This window comes from Leptinotarsa decemlineata, unplaced genomic scaffold, assembly GCF_025532065.1.
Source record: "Leptinotarsa decemlineata unplaced genomic scaffold, Ldec_3_MD MMD2_tig00026358_RagTag_RagTag, whole genome shotgun sequence".
In the NCBI taxonomy this organism is placed as follows: Eukaryota; Metazoa; Arthropoda; class Insecta; order Coleoptera; family Chrysomelidae; genus Leptinotarsa; species Leptinotarsa decemlineata.
In genome coordinates, this window is record NW_027412703.1 from 11,628,707 (window position 1) to 11,641,382 (window position 12,676).

Consider the following 12,676-nt stretch of genomic DNA (forward strand, 5'->3'; position numbering starts at 1 on the left):
GTCTTTCTACTGGTCTTCCTTGATCTTATTATCCTCCCAGTTGTCGTCTACTGCTGTAGTTCAACAAATAGCTGCTTCCTTCTCTTCTGCTCGTCGGCAATGTGAGCAGTCATCGGGACATGGTCTCCGTGACAGGGTATCTGCGTTTTTATGACTAGTCCCAGCTCGATGTTCTATTTCGAAGTCAAATTCTTGCAGTTTCTCAATCCAGCGCGCTACTTGGCCCTCGGGATATTTGAACTGCAGAAGCCATTTGAGAGCTGCATGGTCCGTTCTAAACAAAAATCTTCTTCCATACACGTATTTGTAGAAATGCTTCACACCATTGACAACCGCCAACAGCTCTCGCCTGGTGACACAATAATTGCACTCTGATTTACTGAGCGTTTTGCTGAAGTAGCCAATAACTTTCTCCTGCCCATCCTGGATCTGAGAAAGGACTGTTCCAAGTCCCACGTTGCTGGCGTCAGTATCCAAAATGAACTTTCCGTCAGGTAGGGGATAGCTCAAAACAAGAGCTATTATCAAAGCCCTTTTCAGCTTCTTGAATGAGTCTTGGCATTCCTCAGACCACTGGAACTGGATCTGTCCTTCTGTAAGTCGGGTCAATGGTTTGGCGATGTTGGCAAACCCTACCACATATCTGCGGTAGTATGTGCACAAACCAAGGAAGCTCCGAAGCTGGTGTATGTTTTTTGGAATGGGCCATTCCTTAACTGCTCTGATCGTTTGTTCGTCTCCTGCCACTCCTTTCCCAGAGACAACGTGGCCAAGGTAACGGACTTCTTTCTGGAACAGATGGCATTTCTTGGGACTACGTTTCAATCCCGAACTCTTCAGACGCATGAATACCTCCTCCAGATTTTTCAAATGAACGTCGAACGATTTTCCGACCACGATTATATCGTCGAGATACACGAGACACGTCTTCCATGAGAGCCCTTTGAGAACCGTCTCCATCAATCTCTCGAAGGTCGCTGGAGCATTACAAATGGCATAACCGTAAACTGTCACAATCCTGAGCCGATGGTGAAAGATGTCTTTTCTCGATCTTCTGGGGCCAATTCAACTTGCCAATATCCACCCTTCAAACCCAAAGTCGAGAAAATTGTGGAACCGGCTAGCGTGTCTAGGGTGTCGTCGATTCTTGGAAGAGGGTAGCTGTCTTTCTTCGTCACGTTATTTGACTAGCGATAGTCCACGCAGAATCTCGTCGAGCCGTCCTTCTTCCTCACTAATACGACTCGGGAAGAAGACCACATGCTGTCAGAAGGTTCGATGACTCCTTTTTTTTCCATATCGCTGACTATCTTGTCTGCCTCTTCTTTCTTTGCCAGAGGGAGTCTTCTAGCTAATTGCCGGATTGGTCGGGCATTCCCAGTGCCGATTCTATGCTGAACCACATTCGTTATGCCGCCTTTTTCTTCTCCAATACGAAGATTTCCTGGTACTTCTTGACTAACTCCCTCAGTTTCGATCGGTGAGTTGGTGGTATGTGCTTGGAGGAAATGTCAATCAACTTCTTCAACTCTTTAGGCAAGTTGTTGGATTGGCAAACAGAACTGCGTACACTCCGTATCACAGAGGAGATAGACGAACAGTGCCCCAGCATTGTTCCTTTCTTCAAGGTCACAGGAAAGTAGTTGACATTCATGACCCTGACCGGCACAACTTTATCAACACGCAACATGGTCTTCCCCAGTGTGATTCCTCGTCCAATTTTCTCATCGTGTATCTTGTGCTCGAACATCATTTTGCCGCTGCTCGCACTTCCGTCCAAGCGAGCCTCCAGGATGGTTTCAGCCCTTTCAGGTACGCACACGTCTTCAGCCAACAGGACCCTGATCGTCTCTTCGCTTCTTCCATGAAACACCAGCTCTTCTCCGCCGACACGTAGGACGCCGTCTTGAAAATTCATAATGCCCATTCCAATACAATTATTGGAATGCGATCATCGTCCTCGATGTCCACCACTAATGCACGATGGTTCAATCTAGTGCTGCCCAACACCAATTCAATTGGTAGTTATCCAAGTACAGTGGCTGGCTCCCCTGTTGCGGTGCGTAGCTTCCAACTTGACGGTTCAATTCTTGCCATTGTTTTGGCAAAGGTTGGCCCAAGAATGGTTCTCGTCGCACCTGTATCTAAGCAGCATGGTGCAAGGCTCGTTGTTGATGAGGACGACTACAAAAACACCTTTGTTTTGCCGATTGAGAACGGCAACATATGCGTTTTTTACGGGGACTTGCTGGGTACAGACCGACGATTGCCCCTCGACCCACTCTAGTTTTGAAAGCTAGACATTTGCTACGCGCAAATCCAATTTTCCTACAGTTCCAGCATCTTATTTGTTTCCTCTCAGGCAACACTCCTTTCATTACTTTTCTGATGGTGGCTTCAATATCATCAGGCACTTGTCCATCTTCCTCGATAGCTCGAACTTTGCTCTGGCTCTTGCAGGATTGTTTTGCAGCCTCAAACTCCAGAGCGCTTGCCAGTGCATCCACGAGATGCTAGTGTCAAGTCCTGTCTCGGTTCTTGGTTGCGAAGTCCGTCCAAGAAAGCCTGAATTGCTGACCGCTCCATTACATTTTCCGGTGTACCTGGATATGCCAGACAAACCAATCGAGCAATGTCGGCTTCAAACTCCTGTAGGGATTCTCCTGATTTCTGGCAGCGGTTCTTTAGCTGTGAATGGTAAACGTGCTCTAGGTGGGCCTGTCCATACCACAGCTCAAGATGCCTTATAAGTTGGTCATAGTCTTCCTGTTCTTGGGCCGTGAGGGTTTGCAAAATATGCGTTGCTTCTCCACGTAACGCCAGTGTTAATGCTACCGCCTTTTCTCCTGCATTCCATCCAATCGCTCTGGCCTCAGCTTCGAATTGTCGGCGGTAATTTGCCCAAGAAGTTTTTCCGTCGAACTGGGGCGGCTTCATAGAGAGTTTTCTTGATTCAGAAGTAATACATTCAATGATTTCAGATCATACTGCTCAAAAACTCACGTTCTATAATAATGATTTCCAGGAAAGAAACAAAGGTGTTTACAAAAGATCCTACTCAGAAAAAACATACAAAATTTTATATCTGTAATAAAAACAGTATGCTGGATTTATATTTACACTCTAGACCAAAATGATGTCGATCAACAATGGAACCTATTTATGCAATATTTCCTAAACATTTTCAATCAATTTTTCCCTAAGAAGAAAGTGTTGATGAAACACAAACAAAATAAAAAACTAGTTACAGAGGGGTATGATGCTGAACTCATTGAATGTAAAAATAGATTAGATATTCTCTATGTATGTAGCACGGCGGACCAAACTTACAAAGAAACATATAATCAAGTAAAAAAAGAATACAACAGCAAACTGAAAAAAAGTAGTGCAAAAATTATAAAACAAAAGTAGAACAATCAGATAATAAATCTAAAGCGGTATGGGAAGTTGCGAGATATATTAAGAGAAATGAAGCAAGAAGGTATTCTGTCGGACAAAGATGCAAAAACTGTCGCAAACAACTATAATAACTTCTTGATAAGTGCAGTCTCCAACTTATTGAAGCAACAACAAGATGAAAAATTTTCACACAAAATAAAATCAAATGACAAGTCAATACTGCTAACACCAACAAATGCAAATTAAATTTTAGAAATTGTTAAAAAGAATTAAAAGTAAGATGAGTAGTGGACATGATGAAATCCCTTCTAAAATTATTAAATTATGTATAGAAGAAATGATGGATGCAGTTGAATATATTGTGAACAATTCCCTAAAATACGGAGTTTTTCCTGACTCACTCAATCTAGCATTAGTCAAACTAAACTAGAAAACTTTAGACCAATTAGTCTACTGTCTTCATTCTCAAAAATGTTTGAAGCTGTATTATGCAAACGGGTGAAGGATTTCTTCAGGCAGTGTAATCTTACCAGTAAGTGGCAACATGGATATCAGAAAGGGAAAACAACATATACAGCAATTTTTCAATTCATTCAAAATATCTTGTTACAACTTGAGAACAATAATTTGGCATTGGGATTATTTCTAGACCTGTCAAAAGCTTTTGATTGTTTGAACCACACAGTTCTTCTACAAAAGCTGGAATCATATGGCATACGTGGCCCTGCGCTGAAATGGCTTGAATCTTATATATCAGGTAGAAAACAAATTGTGTTAAGGAAGGAATGAAAGCTTGAATCAGACTTAAAATCAATTGATACTGGGGTGCCACAAGGTAGTATAATTGGCCCAATCATTGGGCCCCTATGATGTTTATCATTTTTCTAAGTAACCTGGAGGAGATTTGTGGGGAAAATTGCAAAATGACAAATTATACGGATGACACAAACTTGCTGATCAATGCAGTAGACTATCCCGGTCTGATATCCATAACTGAAGAAAGCCTCTGTAAAGCAGATGAGTGGTTCAGGAGCAACAAACTTATATTAAATGACAATAAGACCAAAACTGTAATGTTCAAAACAAACCATGCAGGATTTGACTTGCCTCAAGAAATTCGGCTGATGAATATTTCACTCAAAATAGAAAATGAGTGCAAATTCTTAGACACATAGACAGCACACGGAGTTTCAACAGTCATATTCAAAATGTTTGTCAAAAGTTGAACTCAGTGTTGTATTGGTCAGTATGTTGACACAGATGTAATATGAATGGTCCATCATTCAAATTTTGAATCTGTTTGTAGGTATGGGATTATTTTTTATGAACGTAGTAGTACTAATGCAGAGCAAATTTTTATTGTACAAAAAAAGCCTTAAGAACTCAAGAGAATTAGTAGTCTTAAAATATCAATAGGAGTCTATATACAGAAACTCTTGTTATTCCTTTTTAGAAACAAACATCTTTTTGAAAATAGTCTACCACAAAATGTATATAACACTAGAAATTTGACTATGTATACCCAAAACATAAACTAACTGTTACAGAAAGGAGCCCGTTCTATCAAAGCATGAAAATGTTCAACAAAGTCCCCACCAGTATCAAACAAATGGTGAATTCAAAAAGGAAATTCATAAGATTTTACTGAATGTAGAACTCTATACTATTGCTGAATACCTCTGCCATACTGTCTTGACATAATCTATCTTACTGGTGACGTTATTTCTGTTTTTGTATCTTTTTGCGATTATTCTTCAGAAATGAAGATATGTATTCTTATTCTTATTATTATTAATACGCTAATCAATAAGCTGCCATTCGAATTACACCTATCTGGCTTTCAGTATTGCGATCCTGGTATGAAACTATAAGAACGTCTAGCACGATTTGGCATATTCGCAGAATACATCTTTTGAAACTATACATCGAGACGATAAAGTTCTCCAAGAAAAGGCGTGGCACCGAGTGAAATCCAAAGACTTAACACTTGGCGAGAAAGTCATCGGGGATTATTCAGGTTGTATAAACCTCTGAGGAAGCTAGCCACTTGCGTCAGCGAAAAGTCAGGAAGAAATTCCAAAAATCGACGGCCTTCCAATCCGAAAAATAGTGACACTGATAAAAAAGGGGGTTCCAACCATCTTGCCTGTTCAGACCACTTCTTGACCTGTTCAAGACTTGTTCGGGATCTGTTCGAGACGCCTGATAAAAGCCAATCGAGTATCTGTTCCCTAACAATGAAAAGTATGGACATAGAATAAAAAAGACTCATCAATTAAACGAAAAATGGTTATGGATTAGAATTTTCAAAATATAGTGAGTTGTTGCATGAAAGCACGTGATTACAAAACACGTAAAAAATATAGAGAAAAAATTACAAGATAAAATTCCTCAAACATGTGAACAACAACAAGCCTCATCTGAACCTTATAAAAACGCCTAATTTCTACAGGATATTTTTCAAACATGCGGCAAAAATTAAGGGACTATTCCTTGGAGTATTCTAAGGATATTTTGTTTTTTGATGATTTTTGATAGGGCGCTTTGTTTCGAAGATACGGGACGAAAAATAATTTCGACAATAATAATTTTGGTGATTTTGAAATTATTAACGTAGCCGAAATAAAAGTATGGCGTACTACACTCGATCTACCAAGTAATAAAAAATCTAACAATTTCGATGGTACCTATCAACAACATTCCGATTACTACAAACGGCTGCAGATATTCAATTTGCTGGGTTTAACACAATCAGAAACGATCCTGGTGTTTTTAAAAGAGTTCGGGAGTCGACGAGAAAAAGATTGAATTCTTGCATCCGAGCGGGGGTAGTAATTTTCAACAGTTCTTGTAGATTAAGAAATATTACATGTAATTTTTTGTAATAAATTATTATTGTCGAAATAGTGTTTCTCTCCGTATCTTCGAAACAAAGCGCCCTATGAAAAATCATCAAAGGACAAAATATCCTTAGAATAGTCCGTGAATCAGCTGTCACCCCCATACGAATGATATCTCTCAGAAGTTGAGAAACTTGTGCAAGCTAAGGACTAACGAGGTCTTACCTTTTAACGTGTAATTCCTAACACGTTTTTTGCCGCATATTTAATAAATACCCTGTATAAACGATCATGTTTGAGACACCTGAATTTTGCGTTTTTGAAACACCCGCTACATTTTTTCTTTCTTTGAAACGTATCATCTACATCTAAATCGACACTCTCTATCTCTCTAACATCCATACACTTTGAATGTCAAGTCGCTACTGCGCATGCGCTAATAGAACCAAGGTAGTCTATCTACTCTAAATAAATTATTATATGTGAAAATATTAAGGTATCATAGATGTTACATACGTGCTTCTCAACTGTATTGAGGAAGGAGATTATTTTACTTGAGAGATAAAAAAAACAGAAGACAAACTACTTTACTTTCGAAATTTGGATGAGAAATTAAACTACTAAGTCTGATGACTGTCAATAAGAGATATTAAATATTCTCTCCTCCCAACATAGTAGGATCTGGCAAATGTCTGTCTAAAAACAACTGTTTCCTCAGTTCTTAAATGGACATTAATTATATACGGCAGATATTTGTTCAATTCACCAATTTCCAGATAAAAATAGGTACTCATATTCTCTGTGTGCTTGTATGAGTAACAACTGATTTCATGATTTAAGATTTAGTGCGACAAGCTAGCATTATCTTGAGATTTGAGAGTAGGCAAGGAATCATTTCACCAAGGAGTCAAATAATCAGAACAACTTTCTCAAGAGGTCTGGAAAGAGTCTGTGGAGATGAAAGAGAATTATTATCATTATTATTTATGAAGCTTAAGCCACCAAAAGAGTTTTCGTTAAATGACTTTTATTTCAGTTTCATTTTAACCATTACCTATTTCTTCATGTTTCTTTTTGAAAGATGCACCTATATAGGTAATCTACATGTATCCCTAGGGTGGTATCTAGAATCTAGATACTTGTTGAGTTCTGTGTCCTTCATTTTATCGTGGAGAAGTTCAAAAAGTAAAGCTTTCTGTCGAATAATAATCTCTAGTTTTAGACGAACACACAATAAAAATATATTATACGATAATTTCGTACCACTGACAATCATCTTAAATCAATTGAAACTGTAATGTATCAAAACCATTTATTGCCTGTTGAAAATTCTCTATTTACGCCTATGTTAAATTTATGATTTTTTATAGTTATTGAGGAATGTATATTTTATGTTTCACTTTACTACCAGAGAATTTTCATTCCATGACGGAATTCAGTCTTATAGATAGTATGTAATATAGGGGTGCAAGACAATCAGTGTTTTATTGTCCCTTTTGAACACTACAGAAACTGATTTATTAAATGTTAAGGATTAGCGATTAGATTTTAATAAAACTTCGTTATTTGTTTGATTCAATTGCATTACATTTTTTCTAAAAAAGGTTTTGCAGAAAATATATTCTAGAAAAAATTATACATTACTTTATATTCGACTGGACCACAAGGTAGATCTGCATGTAGATTTTCAAAAACTTCCCATGCTTTTTCCAAATCATTTTTTTTTGGTTCAAAAATTGAATGCTTCGAAGTAGGCCTTCTGTTCAGTATCCTCTCTGAAATCAATTATTCTTTCAACTGAAAAAAAGAATCATTACAAATATTCACTTCCATAAATATTTAGACTTACCTTTGGTGAGAGAATGATAAACCACTGGTTTTCTCCAAATAATAATTCATCCATATTTTACTTCCCAGTATAATTTTCATGGATTAGTATCAGCCAGTAGTAAATTTGAAATTCATAGGAGATTATAAAAATTATCAAAAGATAACGATAAAAACAAAAACTTTTTGTCATTCGGTCAAATAAAATGAACAGTACTATCTATCGAGTCTGAGGAGAAGCAAAAATCAGTTTCAATTCGAACGTTGAAATAGACAAATATTGTAAATGATTTGTATCTTATCCAAATGAGCAGGATATATAATTTGTTATTGTCTGAGAAATATTAGCAAGCATTACCCAATTGAAAACTAAAATATTGAACAGTACCAACATTTTAGGAGTACAAATCTGCTTTACGTCAATTTATGTTAGCAGGTCGATTTTGTTTCAAGATGTTCAGTGATATATCTCAAAATATATAAAACATGACGTTCGATTTTCAATGTTAAGACTCAATTCAAATTAAAATTGAATGGAACATCAAAGTATCACACACCAGATGGCCCAATTATTTTCTACAAAACCCCATGAAAAATTTACACCAGACATTCAAGAATGTGTTATGTCTGTAGTTTGATTTATATGCGCAACTGACTACAAAAATCATTCAGAAAGTTTTCATTAATTCTTTCATATCATCTACTGAGAATGCCAGCATAGTTGGCCAAACGTTTGTCGAAAAAATTAACACAGTTTGTGTGTGTGTAAAAAGTGTTTTCACTGAATTCGTTCTTTGCTAGGGGTTGGATGGTTATTTTTTGTATAATCCTTTTTGGTAAAATTACCGTGAAATTTCAAACAGAAGAATTCATTTTGAAATCAAATTTTGTATTTCGTCTTCAAAGTTGAAACACATTCATTATTCAACACCAGGCAGCGTTGTTTCGACCCTTCATAAGTCTCGTCAGTGGTGCTAGGCTGAACCACAAATGCACTGCTGGACTGTACTGTCCATAAAGAACAAGCCTGAGTAAATATGGGCGGTGATAACTCCCCTTACAAATACGTCATCTATTGGATCAACAGGGAACTGAATCCTCGAATATCAAATATAAACGAGGCTTCCCAAGGCGGTCAGCTGCTTAGCCAAGCTTCGACATCAACCGCCGACGAGATGCGTCCTCTGTATTTCACTGCAGCTTCTACTGCAAGGCAACAAGATAAAAACCAGGGCCCAAACACAACGCATTCATGATTCAACACCACATAGCACTGTTTCAACCCACCATAGGTGTCATCAGTGGTAGGAAGCCTCGTTTATCTTTGTTATCCGAGGATTTAGTTAGTTCTCTGTCGATACCATAAAAGGCGACAATTGAGACCAGCAATGTATTTGCAGTTAAGCATAGCACCTATGGCGGGTCGAAACAGCGCTGTCTGGTGTTGCGTTTGGTTTGGGCTCTTGTTTTCAACTTGTTGCTTGGAGTGGAAGCTACAGTGAAAGACAGAGGACTGATTTCGTCGACAGTCGATATCAGAGCTTAGCTTTGCAACTGACCGCTTTGAGGAGCCTAGTTTATCTTTGATATCCAAGAATATAGTTCTCTGTTGATCCTATCGATGGCGTCCTCGTAAACGGAGATATCATCGCCATTATTTATAAAATATATCAGTCCATAATGAATCTAGTTTTCTTCCAAAATATTCATGTTGAAATTGTTGATTTTTTAATAAATTGAAAATAAAGTCCAAAGTAGATTTTGATTTTTAGATATTTACCAAATATTAGTTCCACTTCACTACTGCATCTTCTACATTCAAACACTTTCGAAAGTCCAACAAAGGTAAAGTCGTAGATAGGAACGACACTCTTTGATCTAACAACAAATTTCTTCAAATTCTTCAGTTCTACCACCAATCGTTCATAGTTTATTCTATAGAGGGACTCATGATCGTCGAGAATCTGAAAAACTGATAAATTTGAAGTTGCACACGAGATTATTCCGTGGATGGTATATTCACACAACCATATGATAATTCCAACAACAAATTTACCTCCAAAATTAAGTAAAGTGTGATTTAGTCTTTGAAGGATAGCACAAATACAGTTAAGAAATGAATATTACTGGAGTTTAGTCCCAACACCAAACTATTATTTGTAACACCTCAACATGTGTTTCAATCACCAAGTGATTGATTAAAGATTAAACTTCCCCTTGAAGATGATCACTTGGTGATTGAAACACGTGTCGAGGTGTTGGAAATAACGGTTTGGTGTTGGGCTAAACTCCAGTAATGTCCATTACTACACCTAAGGTTCCAAACAGTGCATCACAAGTACAAATATAGTTGTTAACTTAGGTTTGGATAACCTGAAGTGGATTATAAAAGGGTTGGTGGACACGAACTTTATAAGGTGTTTTAATATCTTTTAGCTGCATTACAGAAAAGAGAAATAATTGGAAAGTCACTTTTCTGGGAAAAGTTATCAACAAAATAATTCATTCCAGTGAATTATTTAAAAATGTACAGTTGAATTATTAGTATTTTAAGTAAAGGCGATGACTTCTCCCATTACGAAGACGACAATTCAAGGATTCCAAAGATAAACGAAGCTTCCTAAAATGATCCATTGGATAGCCAAGCTTTCACATCGACCGGTGAACGAGATTGGTACTCTTGTCTTTCTCTCAAAGGTAACCAGATCAAAGCAGAGCCCAAAGACAATGCATTCGTGATTACCGATGCCAGACTGAACCACGAATACATTCTGTGCTTGAAGGGCAAGCCTAAGTAAGTAAAGGCAATGATAGAAACAGAAGTTAATATCGGACATAGCACTCAAGAAAGTGGCAAAACATAGACACGTGTTTCGGGCTTTTGGTCCATCATCAGTATGGTGCAGCCAAGTGAAAGGATGGGCAACACTTGGTTACCAAAAGATAGAAATACAAATGCACGGAGCCACCAGCAGGAGCCAACCGCACATTTGTGGTTTCAGTTGATAGATCTTGTGTTTACAAGAAAACTATCAAAATCACCACGGAGGCAGCTATAGCTACCTGCGTGACATCGGGGTCCAGGAAATTATACGAATATGAAAGTTATTGAGTGTCTTGATATAGAAACAGAAGTTAATATCGGACATAGCACTCAAAAAAGTGGCAAACCATAGACACGTGTTTCGGGCTTTTGGCCCATGTGCGGTTGGCTCCTGCTGGTGGCTCCGTGCATTTGTATTTCTATCTTCTGCTAACCAAGTGTTGCCCATCCTTACACTTGGCTGCACCATACTGATGATGGGCCAAAAGCCCGAAACACGTGTCTATGGTTTGCCACTTTCTTGAGTGCTATGTCCGATATTAACTTCTGTTTCTATATCAAGACACTCAATAACTTTCATATTCGTATATATATATATATATATATATATATATATATATATATATATATATATATATATATATATATATATATATATATATATATATATATATGTCCGCGGTTTGCCCCTATTTTTTGAGTGTTGTGTCCACGAATGATTTCATTCTTGATTTGTATCATACACACTCGATAAAATCTCTCTCTATATATATATATATATATATATATATATATATATATATATATATATATATATATATATATATATATATATATATATATAAATTGCGGATATCTACTTTTGAGAGGGGTGTATATTGTTTTGGAGTGTTGTATACTTTGAAGCTGACGTCAAGATTGTGTTTGTTATGGATGTTTTTTATGCTGTCGGATTATATATACAGTGTGACCCATTTAAAATGGAACCACCCTGTAGAATGTGCATTTTTCAATCAATCTCAATTTTTTTTTATTGAAATATTAAGCATGAAAAACTGTATCTTGACACTAACTTTCACAATTTTAGTTTCATTTCCAAGGCACTCTATGGTTTTTTTTGTTTGTCAAAAACGGCAAAAGTTTATTAGGCAATTTTTGTTTTCAAATTTGACTACACCACTGGATTCGTAGTCGTTATAAATCAAAACTGTCAAATTTTCATTAAAAAATATTTGTTAACAACGAAGTTACAACAACTTCAATTTTGGAAACAAAGTATTTGTTTGTAATTTTTATTCAGATTATAGACATATTTGAGATCTGACAACACTGTCATCACCAAGTAGAACACCAGTGAATTTGTACAGTGAAAATCCGAAGTCAACAGCTCAATGCGTTCTACAGTTATAACTCCTGAAAATATGGTAATGTGAGAGATTTGTGGTGCAAGCGTTTTGTAATAAAAATCTGACTACGCCACTGGATTTGTGGATAATATTCCCTTAAAATCATTCATTTGAGTGTAGGTTACGAGAAGTGAAAATTAAAATAAAAATTGAATAATTGAATAACAGAAAATTAAAAGTTCATTTTCAAGTTACGCAGTAGTAGACCAAGTTCAGAATCTCATGTCATGGGATCTCCCAATTGCCCTTTTACCAAATCTTGATAGAATCTTGAAGTATTAATGGTCATACTTGTAAGCTTTTTGGAAGTTTCCCAATAATAAATAATAGTACTTTTGTAACAGCGCACCTGGAAAATCACATTTTATGAGATTCTGAAC

The 12,676-nt window shown here is 36.9% G+C and overlaps 1 protein-coding gene across 6 annotated transcripts in view; it reads right to left on the reverse strand.

Annotated features, from left to right (window-relative positions):
* The window catches only part of LOC111514764 (uncharacterized), a 165,059-nt gene that overhangs the window by 46,145 nt on the left and 106,238 nt on the right, over nt 1-12,676 (reverse strand). For 5 of the 6 annotated variants that reach the window (XM_074184817.1, XM_074184819.1, XM_074184818.1 and 2 more), the window contains 2 exons: nt 9,847-10,030; nt 7,884-8,014 (listed from right to left, as the gene is read on the reverse strand). The exons of the other annotated variant lie outside the window; for it this stretch is intronic. In XM_074184817.1, coding sequence (XP_074040918.1) covers nt 7,884-8,014; nt 9,847-10,030 — 315 coding nt within the window. The remainder of the gene's footprint in view (nt 1-7,883; nt 8,015-9,846; nt 10,031-12,676) is intronic. 6 annotated transcript variants of the gene reach the window in all.